The 17,798-nt window shown below is 43.8% G+C and overlaps 1 protein-coding gene across 1 annotated transcript in view; it reads right to left on the reverse strand.

Moving 5' to 3' along the window:
• Window positions 1–235: 235 nt before the first annotated feature.
• Window positions 236–17,798, reverse strand: part of Shc4 (SHC adaptor protein 4) — a 94,382-nt gene continuing 76,819 nt past the window's right edge. Inside the window, exons 11-12 of the mRNA XM_013154740.3 lie at window positions 11,342–11,595; window positions 236–944 (exon numbers count right to left, since the gene is read on the reverse strand). Coding sequence (XP_013010194.1) covers window positions 789–944; window positions 11,342–11,595 — 410 coding nt within the window. The 3' untranslated portion in view covers window positions 236–788. The remainder of the gene's footprint in view (window positions 945–11,341; window positions 11,596–17,798) is intronic.

The raw sequence follows: 17,798 nt of genomic DNA on the forward strand, positions 1-17,798 counted from the left end.
ACCCAGGCCCTCAGGGCCTTGAGGCAAGGACAGTGGGAGAAGATGATGAGAACAGAAATGGCTCGTAGGTCCGGCCAGGTCCATGTATCACGGGCTCTGTGCAAACATCCACATAGCAAAGACTGAGAAACAGCAGGCCAAAGAATACGGGCCCCAGCCCTTCACCAGAAAGTGGGGCAGACCAAGGAACAGACTAACACATTCAGCAGCTTCCATTCCACTGGCACACAGACAGTCTGAATTAAATGTCGTATTTATTTTAACACTGCAGTCAAAATGCTACTAAACAGAAAATGTAATAAAGTCAACAACTATCAAGGAGATTGCTTTTTTTTTTTTAGCCAGGAAAAAATCTGTTTTTGGCAAATGGTTCTGTAGTTATAGAACATGAAGACACCTGGAACTCACCTCCCCCCTAGGAAAATGCCCCCAAATTATCAGGGTGAAAGGCACATACCACTGCCCCAGCAGCTCAAGTTGTCTTTAGCATGTGAAATTTTAATTGTGCTTTTTAGCTTGTTATCGATACAATGTGACTTTAGAAAGTGACATCCGTGCATATGTAGTTTCTTTTCAAATGTGTCAGTCCTCTTCCTTTTTTTCTCATCTTCACCTCCTGAAGATTTGTTAGTTCTTTGTTTTATAAAAGATCTAGTTATTAGAGTCTCAGAAAAATGCACTTCACAGTTTGTGCTCTATTGAATTTAGAAACAAAGTTTGAGTTATCTTTCTGTCATCACATAAAACAGAGCTTCTTGAAATAGCACCAGAACGGTGCTCCAACGCTGTCATTTCTTGGAATGCAAAAGTGCGGGATTATTTTCTTTTCTCACTGGTTGCTTAAGGGTTACTTCGCTTCCGGAAGACATGATTGGCAAACTGTTATCCATATGGTATCTGATAAGGTGCCCCACATTATCAAATACGTGGTCCTTGGTCCTCACCTTGAAAAGGAAGTAGAAATACACTTAAGTTAAAGAATAGTAGTTCTTGTTAAAGATGTAAATAATCAGGAAAACCACACATATCCAGAAAGCAGGTATTTTGATGACTAAAGGAAGGTTTCTTTTCAACACTATATTCCTTAATAAGTAATTTTCTCATTCTCCAGTCTCGTCCTAAAGCAACCATCCTGACAGGCTGGGATAATGATTATCTCTTGTCAGTCAGCCCACATTTGCAATCTGCCTCTTTGCAGCATCAATGTTTAATATGTAGCACCATGTTACCATTTCTGTGCATATTTAACATCTTCCTGCATGAGTCTGAATTCCAGGATCACAGTGTTCTTCCCCCCCCCCCCTTTGTCTATGGGAAGCACCGCCTTCTGGAGAAGCCCCACTTCTCCCTGGAGGCTTAATACAATCATGTCTCCTCCAAGACCCAACCCTGGACCTCTCTAGTGGGGGAGTCCGTGTCTCCTTCCCACTGGCCTCACATACTCCCTAAAGATCTGTCACATGGACTGACTGCATGCTGAAGGAACTCACCTGTCCCATGCCAACCTTCCACTGCCAACTTCCTCCCCGGAGTCCCTGTATCCCCACCCTGTGCAAGGGCAGAGACATATCCTGCTCTCCCTCTTGGCTCTGGCTTGGAAGCCTTTTGGAGGGAAGCCGGGGACCACGCTGCAGATGGACAGTGGGCAGCCAGGAGGCGCCCTGGGGTATAATTCCGTTCCCCCCCTCACAAGGAATCTCTGAGTTCTGCCTAGACATGGGGTCTTGGATGCTAAAACTCTATACACTTACTGGAATAAATAACAGAATTTTAATACAAACTCGGAACTAGATAATGGTATGGCAGTGGCACAGAATTTCTTGTCTTCCACTATTGTACTGTAGCTTTAAGAGAACACCCCTAGTCCTGGTGAATCCATGGTCTCCGATTGAGAAGGGCAGAGAGGCTTCAATTACAAATGGTGCCAAACCTTGTGGGACCTTAAAGATGTAAGGTCCCCAATGCACCCCAGTTCTGCTGATCAATGCTGCCAGACTGTCCTTAACTCCAATTCATTCTGAGCCTCCTCTATATTTCTCCTGCCTCCACTCTGTGTGTGGGTGAGCACAGAGATAGGGGATTAACGAGGATTGAATGTAAGCCTTCACACTGAGCTACACCCATGGCCCTTTGTATATTGATTGACTGGCTGATGGATGGATTTAGTTGGGGTCTCACTAAGTCACTAAGTTTGCCAAGCCTGGGTTCAAACTTGCCATCCTCCTGCCTCAGTCTCCTGGACTGCATGTGCCCCGGGCCTCCTGCCTCTGTTCTCATTTAAGCTTTCACTGCTCTTGATCCGGAAGCCCCTAACTACTTTCTCTGTCTCTGGTCTCCCCTACCCTACTCAACCCAGATACAAATATCAGATTAACCTTCCTGGTAGAGGCTGTAAGCAGGCTGCTCTCTGGCCAAATACACTGATGTTATAGTTAGGGATTAGTTCGGGCCGGCCATATAGGGCCCTAAGTGTTTTTGAATTGGAAATGAGAAGAGTTCGTATAATACTTTAATTCTGCATGGTTTCTTTGGAAGAATCAGCCCTGGCCCCAGAGGTCTCCCCTGGGTGTGGCGGCCACAGGACACACCTGGGGCAGAGGGACCAAGCCCACCCACCCCAGCACCTGCACGGGCCAGGCCTGCAGACAGTGTCCCCATAACTGCCCTTACAAGCTTTTTAAAAATTATGATAAAAAACCAAGCAGGACTCAGCATGTGGGGCAGTACTGCTAACGAAGGCCGCAGGCACAGCTCTGGAACTGCCCTAGCACCGCTCAGACTCTGTGCCCGCTGGTCAGCACTTCCTGCTCTCCCCGCCCCACGCCTGGTACCCACCACACCACTTCCTGTCCCTGCGGGTCTCACTGCTGCAGGTACAGAAGTGCAGTAACACAGTCTTTGCCCCTCTGTGACCGGCTTAGGTGGCTTCACAAATGCTCTCAGGTCCTTGAGAACATGGTAGCACATGACAAAATTCCCTTCTTCCTGTGTCTGAATAGCATTCCGCTGCATGCACACGCTGTGTTTTCTTTCTCTGGTCATTAGGTGATGGACCCTCACGTCCCACTTCTCTTGGTTGCTTTTATGGCATCTACTTTGGGGATCTAAGAAATCACAGCCAAGGGCTGGGGATTTAGCTCAGCAGCATAAGTGCCTGCTGCCAAGCATGAGATTGTGAGTTTGATCCCCGGTTCCAAAAAAAAAAAAAAAAAAAGAAATCTCAGCCAAGTCCAGTGTTACAAAGCTTGTCCTCAGGTTCTTCCTAGGAGTGAGCATGAAATAAGGGTCCAGTTTCATCCTTTTGCATCCATTTGTTGAAGCCTTTACTCTTCCTATGGCACTTTGTTGAAGATCATCTCTAGGCTGGTTACACAGCCCCAATGGTCTAGATGTCTGTCTTCCTGCCAGTACCATGTTGTTTTGATTAATACAGCTTGCAATATGTTTGGAAATTGGAAACGTAAGGTCTCAAGCTTCCTTCTTGAGACTGTTTTGGCTACTCAGGGGTTTTTTTGTTTGTGTGTTTGGTTCTACACATACGAATTTTAGAATTTTTTTCTAAGTATATAATATGCCATTAGGAATTTGATAAGGACCTCAAAGAATTGCTATGTTTAGTATGGACATTTTAACCATACATCTTCCAGTCCATGAGCATGAGATGTCTTCTTTCTATTTATTTTTGTCTTCTTTGGTTCTTTTACCAATATTTTGTAGTTCTTAGTCTAAAGTACTTCAATTCCTTAGGTAAGTTTGTTCCTAAGTATTCTATTCTTCTGAGTGCCATTGTAAATGAAATGATTTTCTTCATTTCTTTTTTTGGATAGTTTATGATTGGTCTATAGAAACCTAATGAACTGTTGTATATTGGTTTTGTATTTTGTGTAATTTTATTGGCTTCATTTGTCAGTGCTGACAATTTTTTTGTTTAGTCTTTAGGATTTTCTAAACATACAGTCACGTCATTGTCAGGGAAACAGTTAATGTGATGAGAGTCATCTAGATTGTGTGGGTTCACTGGGTTAATTTGGCCACACGCCATTTCTTACAAGGTGACAGCTGGCTGGCCCCCACGTTGGGAGAGCCTTGTGTGCTCGACAAGAGTGTCCTTGGTCCTAGCTTGACCCAAGTCACTTGCAATACATACCAAGGCCAGCATGGCACGGAGCCTCCTTAGTGTGAGCTCTGCACACACCGCTGGAAAGACCAGAGTGCAATGTGGTGTTTTCCCTCTCACTGGCTGAAGGTTCCATCTCCCCAAAGGATTCCCCTTCATCTTTGGGGCTGTCCCCTGCCTCACTCTATGGCAGCATTTGACTGTTTATATCTGTAGTACTTTTATAATAAACTCACCTTCATCATTTTTAAATGGTTACGTGGCTCTTCTCTGTTCATGTGGATCGAAACTCAAATTTCTGCAGCAATGTATCTATGGCTCCTTGCTGTCCCAGCCATCTGCAAACCAATACTTATACTTTTCTTTCTTGCGGATTTGCATTTTTTTTTCTCACCACAATAGCTTTGGATAATTCTCCTAATACCATGGCTACTAGAAGTGGTGAGAATGGGTATTACTGTCTTATTCTTAATGCCAGAGAAAAAGCTTTCAGAGTTTACCAGGGAGTATGCTGTCAGCTGTGACATTTTGATATACACCTTTATTCTGTCAGTTAATTTCTTTCTATTTCTAGAGGGGTTTTTTTTTGTCTTTCTAAAGTGAAAATACTAGATTTTGTCAGATGCTTTTTCTGTATCTATTAAGAGGAGTATGTGCTTTTACACTGCATTCCATTCATATGGAATCTCACATCAAGTGATTTTTGTGTGCTGAATCAGCCTCACATCCCAGTAATATGTGGTCACGGTGTTTGATTCCTGCAGTGTAGTGTGTAATTCCACTGTCTTTGTCATAGTGCCTTTCTCCGGGTTTGGACTCAGGGATTATACTGGCCTCCTGCAATGAGGGAAGGCATTCCTTTCTCCAGTTTTTTGGAAGTGCTTGTAAAGGACTGATGTTAATTCTTTAAGTATTTGATACAATTCATCAATGAGCTCTCCCTTTTTGGCATATATTTTATTACTGGCTCACTTGCCTTACAAATTTAAGAATTTTTCTCATCATCTGATCTTGTTTTGTTGTATCTTTTTAGGAATTTATTCATTTCTTCTAGGTTATCCAATTTGTGGGCATCTACTTGCATATAGCAGTCTCATAATTCTTTATTATGTAACATCCATTGTAAGCTATTTCCTTTCATTTTCAATTTCATTTGTGTCTTCTGCTTTTTCTTAGTTATCTTAGCCAACAAGTTGCCAATTTTCATGATGTTTAAAAAACAACCAGTAATACTGATTTTCTTTACTTCTTTTCTTCATTTCATTTACCCTTCCCTGTTATGACTCACCTATGGTCCAAGTGACCCTCAAGGATCCCTTATGACTAACGGCCTGGTGCCCAGGGTACATGACTGGGAGGTGTTGTAGAACCCCTGGGAGGCAGCTGTACTACAAAGCCCCTAAGTCACACTGGCAGCTCACCTTCAGAGGCTATTCTCAGAAGACTCTTTGACAGTTCTCACAAGGACTGCCCAAAAGCCTGGCTTTGGCCCCACAACTCTTCTCTGCTTCTGGACGAGATGTGATTATTGCTTTGTCCCTGCATGGACAGCCACCATGTGCCATGAAGTGACAGAGTCAAGGGACAGTCACAATTATATTCTGTCAACCTTCAGCCTCCACCCTGTGCTAAACGAAATTTTCTCTGTATAAAGTTAGCTGCATTGTGTCTTTATTCCTAGTAATGCAAAACTAATACATTTCCCAATCTTAAGTATTTCCTTCCTTTTGCTAAATTTGTGCTTAATTAATTCTTGTTTTGGGGTACTAATTTCAGTTGTTTGAAATCCTCTTTCTTTTTTATGTAGACATTTACCACTATGAACCTTCTTTTCATTAGAGCTTTTGTGAGCATCTCATGAATTTTGCTATATGTTTTCACTGACCTTAAGATATCCTATAACTTTCCTTTTAGCTCCTTCTTTGAGCTACTGCATATTCAAGTGTTACTGAAATCCAAACCATTTGTGAAAATACTAATTTTGCTTCTGCCATTAGTCTTAGTTCCAGTCCACTGTATTTGGTATGATTTCAATCTTCAATTTGTTAAACTTATTTTGTGATCTACCCTGGGGAAGGCCCTGTGTCCCTTTGAGTAGAATGTGCGTTCTGCTGTTGTTCTGAACACGGCCGCTGGAGCCATCTGAGCTGTGGTTTTATTCAAGTTCTCTGTCTTCCCATTGGTCTTCTGCCTGACAACCTATCCTTCACTAATAGGATACCGAAATCCTCTGTATTGTGCTGTTTTCTATTTTCCCCTTTAGTCTTAAGAATGTTTGCTTCAGGGCTGGGGATTTAGCTCAGCGGCATAAGCACCTGCCTTGCAAGCAGGCGGTCGTGAGTTCGATCCCCGGTACCGATAAAAATGAAAAAGACAAAAAAAAAAAAAAAAAAAAAAAGAATGTTTGCTTCATATATTTGGGTGCTCTGCTGTTGGCCTTCATGTACATTTATAAACATCTTATCTTCCTGATGAATTCATCCTTTTACCATTATATCATGTCCTTGTCTGCTCTGGGGGGAACTTTTTCCCTTGGAAGCCTACTCTGTCTGATGTAAGTATGGTCACCCCTGCTATCTTTTCACCATCTTTATATGGAATATCTTTTTCTGTCTTTTCAGTTGCAGCCACATATTTGGTTCCTTCCATGTAAAGCTGGTCACCTGAATAGCAGCACATAGTTGGATCTTTAAAAAAATCCACTCCAACTGGGGATTTTAGCTCAGTGGTATAAGCGTCTGCCTGGTAAGCATGAGGTCATGAGTTCAATCCCCGGTACCAAAAACAAAAACAAAAACAACAAAAAAAACCACCACCAGTGTCTCCTGTGGTCCGAGCCATGTTGGAACTTAGGACCCTGGGAAGCCAAGCAAGCAGCTCGCCTCCCTTGTAAGTGGCTGTGGTATGGCAGACTACGGCCCCTCCAGGGGGAGAACCACCAATGTCTTCTGAGATCCACACCATGTTGGAACTTAGGACACTGGGAAGCCAAGCAACTAGCCTGCTTCCCTGTGAAGCAATAGTGAGCCTACTGGTGCACAGCCTAGAGTCAAACATCCCACTTCCCCTACCCCGCTTCCCCTGTCCTCCCATTAGCAAATGGGAACCAGAAATCTGAGCATCTCCTGGGAAGTTGACCATAGCAAATAAGGGGGATTTCCTTCTACCATCTCTTTGAAGGCAAAAATTTTTATTACTGTTTTGCTTTATTCTGGTTAATGGTACTGCTCTATTCAACATTCTATTTTGATAAGTTTTATAATGTTCTGTATTTCATTTTATTTTGATACAAGTGATTGAAAGAACAACTATTGTGAAGATAACGAGATATACTGTGATACCTATTGTGGTTATCCCAGTAACCTGCTGATAAGTTCTGTATCAATTTCACTACATGGTCTCAATTGGCTTTGTTCTGTCTTGTTCTGTTGTATTTTACTATTTTTAAACTTTTAAAAAATGGTTGAACGGTTAAAAAAATCCACTCCATCCTTTGATTTGCAGAACTTAATCTATTTACATTTAAAGTAGTAATTGCTAGGGAAGAATTTATTTTCTTCCATTTTGTTAACTGTTTTCTGTGTATAACAGATTTTTTCTCTCTCTCTCTTTTTTTTTTTTTTTTTCTTTTTTCCAGTACCCAGGATCGAACTCACAACTGCCTGCTTGCAAGGCAGGTGCTTATGCCACTGAGCTAAATCTCTAGCCCAGGTTTTTTCTCTCTTGATGTCTCAGTGTTTCATTGGTTTTTGGGGTTGGGGGTGGTGGTGATAAGCTTTGATTCCTTTGTGAATCTTCTACAGTTATTTCATGTGTAGTTACCATGTGGCTAACGTAAAACATTGTATAACAATGCACTTTAAGCTGATAACAAATTAACTTTAATGCCATGCAAATAGTCTATGTTTTTACCACACACATGCATTATGCTGTTGATTTTACAAATTATATCTTCTCTTATTGACTATCCATGAACCTATCTTATAATTTTTTATACTTTTTTCTTTTAACATCTACACCAGAATTAAGTCACTTATACAGCATCATCACAGTATTCGTTTTCTTTATTTGTCTGTATATTTACCTTTATCAATGAGCTGTCTGCTTTCATGTGCATTCATGCTGCTGTTTATCCTCTTTTTTATTTTATCTTGAAAGTCTACTTAGCATTTCTGTAAAGCAGCAGGTCTAGTGGCTGTGAATCCCTTCAGATTTTGGTTATCTCAGAAAGTATTTCTCCTTCATTTTTAAAGGCTACCCTTGATTTTTGGGGACTCGGTGACAATGTGCCTTGTTCCAGTTGCTTTGGATTCCTCACACTTGGTGTCTGCTGGGCGTCTTGAATCGTGTGCATTTCTTTCTCCAGGTTTGAGAGTTTTCAGCAATTATTTTTTAAATAAACTTCTGCCTCTTCCCCTCACATGTCTTCCTTTTTAGATTCCTATAGTACATTGGGTTCTTTAGATTTTCTTCATTTTTTTTTCTCTTTTTGTTCCACTGTGTGGAGTCAACTTGAGTGACTCCCCTTGAATGCAGAACAATTGCTGCAACTTTGATTATACTGAGACTTATTTCCTTATACTGATATGTAGAGAGCTGGCTATGGTATTTCCTTCTCTCTTCAACTGGCTCTAAGCATTGCAAATAAGGCTAGCAGAGGTACTGATGTGTAATCTCCACAACCATCAGACAGTCTCCTGTTTCCTCACATTATGCTCTCTCTAAAATATATAAACACAGCGGGATGGTAGAGTCATCAGCTCTTGGAATGTAAACTGGATATGAGCCTCAAGGTAAAGAGGCTATGAGTCCCCAGGGCATAAAAGTTTACATATCGGAAACTGAAGCAACAGCCACCAAAAACAATTCAATTGCTGCCTTAATTGAATTATGGAAATTGATCCTTCTGCATATCCTTTTATCTGTACATTTTGCAGAGATGCTTTTCTCCCTACCTGGCCAGCCAGCTCAAGTTACTGACATAATTCCCACCATCCTCACTGTCACTCATCCCCGAGCCACTCCCTTCTTCACAAGGTAACAAATTCTGGGAGAGGGCTAGGATCAAGGCCCTTGTCCACCCATCCTCAAAGGGACTGGACTTAGGACCCCTTCACTGCCCTTAATTTGGAACATGTCTTGGTGTCTTTACTCTCGCCGTGTGTTGCATTGGAGGTGGTAGATTGGAATTAACTTGCTGGGATTCCAATGATGTCTCAATGGGATTACAAGTGTAACTTTTTGGATTGTGTGGTAAACTGGAAAGGGGATTATGATACTTGGATAACTGTACTCAATATTTGGGATTACAATACCTCTGGACAATTTCAGAAGAATTACCTTTGAGTTCACTGATTGTTCCTTCTGTTTGATCAAGTCTACTACTGAACTCCTCTAGTAATTTTTCAGTTCAGTTACTACGTTCTAGCAGCTCCAGAGTTTTTGCTCTGCTCCTTTTTCTACTGTCTTTCGCATTGTTGATTTCTCTATCTGTCCATGGATTGTGTTCTTGAACTCATACAATATCTCGGTGATAACTGCTTCAAATTCTGTATCAGGTACTCACATACCTCCATTCTGTAGGAAGAGTTCCTAGACATTTATCTAGTTCCTTCCTCTGGGTCCCTCTTCCCTGGCCCTGGGTGAGTCTCACAGCTTGTATTGGGATGTAGCCAACTCTCTCACCCCAGCACCCCAGTTTCACACATGGAAACACCTTCTCAAAGCAGCTCCACTGCGACCCTGGAGTCCTCTGATCGCTGATGGGGGAGGTGACTTCCCTGGGCCTGTGTTCAGCCTCACAATCAGAGCCAGCCAGGCCCAGAGGAGCTGTAGTCCCTCCTCTCCCCAGTATCTTTCTGTGGCACCTAAGTTCTCGGCCTCTGGAGCAGCAGTTTAGTCACTGGACATCCAAGCTATGCTGACCTCCCACCAGCGCCGCAGTCAGGCAAGTCAGAGTCCAGGCCACTGGGAAGCACCCTAAGAAGCTAGGATGCTGGACGCACACCTCACTCCTCTTGTCCTGGGAGAGAAGCCACACACGGTTCACCTCCCCAAGGCACCGAGCTAGGTTAGCTGCAACACACTATTCCAGCGCCCTTCTTCCCTCTCAACAGCTTCCAGCACCCCAGTGATGATGGTTCTGTGAGCGCTCCACGTGAGCCAAGACAAAGCAGTGCCCCCAGCAGCAATGCTTTGAAAAAGTGGAGCCCGGGGACCCACTCTCCACTCTGCTCCGCCCCCTCTAGGAAAAGGGCCCTGAGCCAGAAGGTCCTTTCTGTGTGGCTGGGTAAAGTGAAACTGCTCTCCTTAGCAAATTCCCCATGAGAGTTCTGGGCTGTAGGCCCCCTGGGGTGATCTTAACTGGGCTCTAGAATTCTCATAAAGATCTGTGGGTCCACAGAGAACCGGAAAGTTGGGGTTTCTGTTAGCCAAGGAGAGCTAGGATGTTCTCTTCTGATGATGGCCCTGGAACTTTCTCCTGCTGCTGTCACATTGCACATAAGGATTTTATCATTCTCCTGCTCCAAAACTGCCGAGATCACCAGGTCTGCAAATGAGACCTTCAGTCTCTATTCCCACCCCACATGACAGCTCCAACCGACCTTTCCAGGACTGTTATCTGTCAAAGGCATTCTCGGCTCTAGCCAAGTGTCTTCTATGGACTGAATACCATCCTATTATTTAGTCTGCTCCTATGGCTCCTTTCCTAGACTCCAAACTTGCTTTTGAAATTCTCTCTTCCAGGGTTTATCTTACATGACAGACCCTATGCAAAGCCTTCTCGGTTTGCCTCTACCAGAACAAACTCTATCCTGATAAACACTGCAATGCTTCAGATGAACCACCCTTATCTCGTTCTGCCTTACTATTTAGACACCTGCTCTATGGAATTCTAAGCATCCTATGAGCAGGAAATTCTAAGCCTTCTATGAGCAAGAACCATTTAAGTGGTAATGAGCAAGGCAGAAGTGAACACCCACGAGGTAGGTATCGCTTAATCGGAGGTATCGCGACTGGATTGAGAGGCAGAAAGGTCTCCATCTGCTACTCCGGGACCCTTCCCTTAGCTTTTGCTTAGCATTTCCTGCTCCAGCTGGAAGGTTCAAGAAAAAATAAATGCACAGCCTTGAGCATCACACAGTAGCAGATTTTGGACGCCATTCAGAGAAAGCCTAACAGACCCACATGCTGGGGAAGGGGTGTGGAAGAAGATGAGGGTACCTTGCCTTCGGGGTCCACCAGGAGGAGGTGCTTTGCCTGGCCACCCTGCAACCCGCTCAGCACATACTGGCCAGGGGATGTTGCGCTCTCTCGAACCAAAAAGTCCCCATCTTTCACCAGGAGGCTCTCGGCAGCCTTCCTGCTCAGCCGGCCGTGGTAGCAGTCTTCGCTCCACAGCTGCTGCCTGATGTGCAACAGAGGGTGGGAGCCGGCGGGCTGGGCTGTGGCACCTGGCTGCACGGTCTCCGGGGCCCCTGGAGTCAGAACACAAAGAGACATCACTGCCTGGCCACCTCACCCATCTGTCCCTGCAGTCATTCAGCAAACAGGACTGGAGGGCCTACTGCATGCCGGGCAATGCTGAAACAACGGCCCCATCTCCCTCTGATTTATCGAGAGACCCAAACACGGCCTTTCGCATCTGTCTGTCGCTCAGATGTAGCTCTCCTTTAGACCAGAGATGGAGCCAGCTCCCATTTTGTGACGGCAGAGTGAGAATCTATGTCCTCGAGGCTGCATGTGAGACAGGAAGAGGCTCACGCTGGCCCTGGACCACAGATCCCTTCCGCAAAATAGGAACAGGAACTTTGGACTGTGCCCGCTCCTTAACATTTAGCTTTTCTCTCCATTATGTGACTAGGATTGCATTCAGGGCCTTCAAATTGAGCTATATCCTCAGCTATATATATATATATATATATATTTAATTTTTTATTTTATTTTTATTTTTGGAGCCAGGATCTCACTAAATTGTCCAGAATAAGCATGAATTTATGATCCTCCTGCCTCAGCCTCCCAGAGCCCTGGATTATAGATGTGCGCCATCATGCCTGCCCTTCTCTGTTAAAACTAATTTACAAATTGCCAATGTGTTTTGACACATTCTTCAACCAAAAATTCTATAAAGCTATGCTAAACCTCCTAGCACTCCTATTAAAGGACCTTTCTGCTGCCTGTTAACCTACCTGGACAAAACAGAGCTGACCAGGTTAAAGGAAGTGTGCACCAGCCAATGAGGCCTGGCCACAGCAAGGCCCCGGGGCCCTGTGGAGTAAGCGTTGTTCAGCGTGAAGAGCTCTGGGAAGGAGGCAGTGTCGTTCATGAGCCCGCATCATTATCGGTTACTAATAGTTACTGTGCTAATAGTTACGGTGCTAATAGTTACTGTGTGACTCCTGTTTATTGTGACAGCACTGCGAAAACCCACGAGTACTCTGTGCCACCTTTCTTTCAAAACCCAAGGGGCTGAAGGATGATCTTCAGAAAGGTTAAGCGACACAGAGTCACCCTGCTAACACGCTGCAGGTCTGGGGTTAGAAAAAGGACCGTCTGACTGCAAAACCTACACTCTCACCTATACACTAAGATTTATACCCAAGGCTCTGGCCCTGGGTATGAAACTATTTCCATTTTTCAAAACCTGCCCCTGCCTTCTTCCTCTGGAGTAGCCACGACATCCCCAGCAGAGGGCCCAGCCATCAGAACGGTGTGCGGCATCTCCAGAGGAACAGCAGAGATTCTTACACTGAGTTCAGAGAAAACCCATCACATCTGATGGAATTTACCGGGAAATAACCATAATATGCAAAGGGCACTTTGTTTAGAAATTCACTCTACTTTATTAATGCAAAGGACTCTTTACAGCCTTATGCAATGATCTCAGCAACGAGAAATTCCTCTGACCTTTTAAGCTTTACCACCTGTACAGAGCCATTCTGCAAAGTCCTGCACAGGCCACCAGGGCCCTGTGGTCGCAACACCGTCCTCCTGTTAATGTGGTGCAGTTCTGTCCCTGCTGAGGGACTGCTTTCTGCATAACAGTTACATGCAGCAGCCTCAAATATCTTTTAAAAATATCTGTAAGTGTACTGACTGGAAACAATTTTCTTCTACAAATAATAAAGTGTTTCTACTGTTGCCAGAAAAAGCCTCATGAAATGTGTCCAGACTTGATGGATGATGTTGTGGTTGGCCACGGTGCCACCCACTCTCAAGCACAGTGGAGAGGTCTAAGGAAGAGCTCTGCGTGTGCATGGGTCACAACACGCATGCATGAGTGTGAGACTGTGCATGTGTGTGTGTGTTGACGCACACATGCTAGTACGCAGTGGATTCTGGTTCATCCTAGATGATGGTGAGGGGCTTTTGCACAAGGACAAAACAAACGAGAAGCAGACATTATATCATCTCGGAAAAAGGCAGCAGGTCCTGGGCCAGCCAGAGGACGAGTTCGCTGTCTTCCTGACATGGTTTCCCAGTTTAGCATGGGGACGAGACCCCACCGTGCTGGGAACGTTCACCGCTCCAACATCTGCTGAAAATCGAATCCTGCCAACAGCAGAATATGTGGCTTTTATTTTTCTCATCTTAAAAAATCATTTTGGCTAAATTTTTTACATCTAGGAAACAGAAAAACAAAGAAAATCACATATGGTGCCTTCACTAAATATAAACACTCTTAATACTATGGCACATTACCATTTCTTGCTACTGTTCTTAAACAGAGCCGACTTTGCAAACAGTAATCATAATCTAAATGTAGTTATTATATAGTTTCTACAGGGAATTTAATAAATTATTGGCTTTAGGTATTTTCCTAGAAGCATTGAAAGCTAAGGAGTACCACTCTAGATTTCAGTGAAACTTTCTACCCCACAAAGTTGACAGAAAGCATGGAAGAAAATCACCAGTCATCTCAGAGCTTCTATTAGCAACTAAAGACATAGTGTTTGCAATCACAACTTCGAGAAGGTGCAGGACGGACATGGTTATCAGCACCCACACCACTCTGATGGACAGAAAGTCCAAAAGGGAGAACACAGCTCTAAGATGCAAAAAATATATAGAATATGCAAAAATCTGGATTAAACATTGTAGGTAACTTCAATGAGAAAGGAAGAATGAGACATTCTCAAAGAAAACTAGTGTGATCTGGAACTATGGCACATGATAAATTCGGTTTTTAAAAAGCAGTATTGACCACTGTATTGATTACGATAGTGTTGATCATTATACTAAGAAAGAACTGGAAAAATTTAATCTCCACTCATAAGAGAATATAGTATCAATTATGATACATTGATAAAATGGAACCATGGAGCAGCTGACAGCAGTGAAGATCAGAAGCTAATACAGACAATGCTCTAGAACGGAAAATCAGAAGGAATGAAAGGGCCTTGTCATGGCTTTCATTTCATCTTTAAAGGAGATGGTGAGGTAGACAAGTAGTATCAACCACACATGACTATCCTGAAGGTGATCAGAAGAAAGTGGTAACAACCAGGGACTTGGATATAGTATCAGGGCATGGGAAGGAATATTTACTTATTTATGTTTGATACCAGAAATCAAACTCAGGACCTTGGGCTTGCCAGGCAGGCACTTATGCTGCTTATCTAGCTCCCTGGCCTGGGAAGGAATTTTTACTATTTTCCTTTTACATCATTTATTATAATAATTTCTGTTCTAAGCATATGTACTACTTTTGAATTGAAAACAAGAAAACTATCTATAAACCAGGCCTGAAGGAGCATGTCTGTAATCCCCGTACTCAGGGAATCCAAGGCAGGAAGAGAGTGAATTCAATCCAGTGACTTAGCAAGCCCCTGTCTTCAAATAAAAATAAAACCAGGCTGTGGGTGCAATTCAATGAAGACGTTCAATTCCCAGTATCACCAAAATGCAAAAGCATAACCTGCCCGTAGAATAGAATGTATACAAAAGTCATGATATCCACACAGTTAAAGAAACAATCAGAAAGACACAAAGCTGCCTTGGGGCTGGGGGACTCTCAGTTTTCCCGACAGCTGCCCTTTCTTCTCATGCTAGGATTCTCTTTCTTGTTGGAAGGAACCCTAAATACTGTCAACTGTGGTTTTTGCAGCAGTTACATTTTGTAAGTTGCCACAAACACTGAATTAGTGAAAACTATGGGATGCTTCCTAAGAGAAAGACAGGGTTGAAGTTCTTACAAACCTGAGTCAAAATGTTTTCACTGATCAGGCAGTTTTACTGCATACGGGTTTACATTTAAAGTCACCCTGTTCAGTACATACTGGTTAATGCTGAATTTATAGTCAGTCAATCGACTTTATGTGTAACTTGGATTTTCCTCTGTAACACACACCACAATCTCCCATGCAGGAGGATATTTTAACAGTGAACTCACCAGTAAGTGGCACAAAAGTGTAAAAAGCATGGTGCTAAGTGGACCACAAAAGGACATTTGTTGACAGGATGAGAACCGGAACAGGAAGGCAGAGCTTCTCCTTATCTGACCTTAGCTGGGTGGTGGGCATTGGAGGTCCTGAAACTTTTATTGCCCTGCGCATGTCTGCAGATGACGCAAAAGCTCTGGCAGCATTGGTTTTGGAGTTACACTGACATCTGAGAGAGGAAGCCAGTTCTCAAACGGAAATCTGTGACTACTGAGAACTGACTATACATTGTTCATGACCAAGGCTGACTGCGTGTGTGAAAATTGCACCACAGAAATTTTTGCACAAAAATGACAAAATATAAATTTCTTTCACCACTGAGAGGAGAAAATCAGTGTATCTTCATAAAGTGCCCAAAATTAATAGAAAAATCTTGACATAAAACATTAAAGGATGAGGCTCAGATGGTACCTAGAGAAACTGTTTATAATCTAAAGGAAGAATTTCTCATCTATGAGGACATGCTACCAAGACACAGCAATTGGTACGTCGTGGTTAGTATCCTGGTACAGAACAGGAAAGCAGCCCAGTGGAAACTTCTGAGGAGCAGCCTGGAAGTAGACTCACGTACACAGCAGGAGCCTAGCCTGCAGAGTGGTATCAGGGAAAAGATAGATTATTTACTCATAGGATTTGGAAAGTTGACTCCTGTGGATACAATTAAGCTGGACTCCCTATCTCATCTAAAATATGAAGGGGCAAGTGGAATACATATTTTATGGTGGAAATAAAATACAAAGCTGGTAGAATAAGATGGGTAAAGAAAAACATTAATCCACAGAGTACAATGCATAATAAAGATGAAAATGGAAATCAATGAAATAACAGAGCACATTAAATGAGTACTCTGGAAAAATAAAGTCAATAAACCTAAATGAGAATTGATCAAGTGAAAAAGAAGAAAACTGGTAATAATGACTTAAGAAAGAGCTCTTACTCCGTATCCTTTGAACAATGAGACCCAGGCATGGTGGTGCACACCTGTATTCTCAGCACTTGGGAGGCTGAGGCAGGAGGATCACCAAGGGTTTGAGGCCAGTCTGGGCTACATAGTGAGCTACCCTGAACTATATACCGAGACCCTGTCACAAAAAACACACGGGAGGACATTAAAGGAACACTATGTAACCCTTCATGTGGCTAGGTTCTAATCTAATAAAGTAGAAGCGCGCTGCTTTGGGTGCTCTCGAGGCCACGGCAACACCGAACTGGCTGCAAAAGAGGTGACACCTCCAAGAAAGGCGCCTTGTCCCCTGGCAGGGAGGAAGACCGAAGCCTGGAGGGACAGCCCGGCCCAGGCCCACAGGTGACAGCAGACACCCCTGTCCTCTCACGGAGCAGAGCCGGAGCTGAGCAAACCGCACCTCACTCCCAGCTAAAGGGTGACTGTCACCCCACGGACCTGCCGGTTCAGGCCTCCCTTCGGTGACCCTGAGCCCACCAGGTGCAGCCGCCTCCCTCCCATTCATCCCTCCACGAAGGGCGGGCGTACAGGGCACGGACGCCTGGGCAGATAACGGGACCCCATCTACCCCGAATAACGCATTTGTGTGGGGTGTTCGCAACAACCCCTCTCAGCAGAGGGCAGATGTGCTGAATGTGACAGGAAGAGCTGAGGGTGAGCTGAGGCGGGGAGGCCCTCGTAGCAGAGAGGCTGCCTATGGGGACCCAATGGCAAAGGCGAGTGACGGAAACCAACCGTGAGCAGGTGCAAAATATTAGCACAGCTACAGGAGCCCCTCTGCCGAGCCCACTCTGGTTCCGTTGGCAGGGAGACAGGACAGATCGAGGGACCTTGAGCACAGGCTGCAGAGACACTGGGCTTGCAGCTCTGGATCGGTTTTCTTTTGGTCTTTGTATTGGTTTGTCTATTTAATACTGCCTGGGTCAGTAAGCAGTTGTCTGGATTTAAAAAAAGCTAAGTGTGCTTGAAGAGACTAGAGGAGTCTTGGTGCTTTGAGACAGGGTCTTGGTATGTAGTTGGGGCTGGCCGGAAGAGGACTTTTTCCTTTTTCTTTTTTTTTCCTTTTGGTACCGGGGATCAAACTCATAACCTTGCGCTTTCCAGGCAGGTGCTTCTATCACTGAGCTAAATCTCTAGCACTTTAGAGGATTCTTAAGGAAGAAGGAAGGAGAGAGGAGAAACCATGATGAGGAAGAGATGTAAGATCCATGTAGAAAATTTACAGAAAAAATATGCATGAAGTTAATCATAACATTTTCTTAAGTCAACATTATTT

The sequence above is a fragment of the Cavia porcellus genome, unplaced genomic scaffold, assembly GCF_034190915.1.
Source record: "Cavia porcellus strain 051 isolate PalLab524CR breed Dunkin Hartley unplaced genomic scaffold, mCavPor4.1 scaffold_1, whole genome shotgun sequence".
In the NCBI taxonomy this organism is placed as follows: Eukaryota; Metazoa; Chordata; class Mammalia; order Rodentia; family Caviidae; genus Cavia; species Cavia porcellus.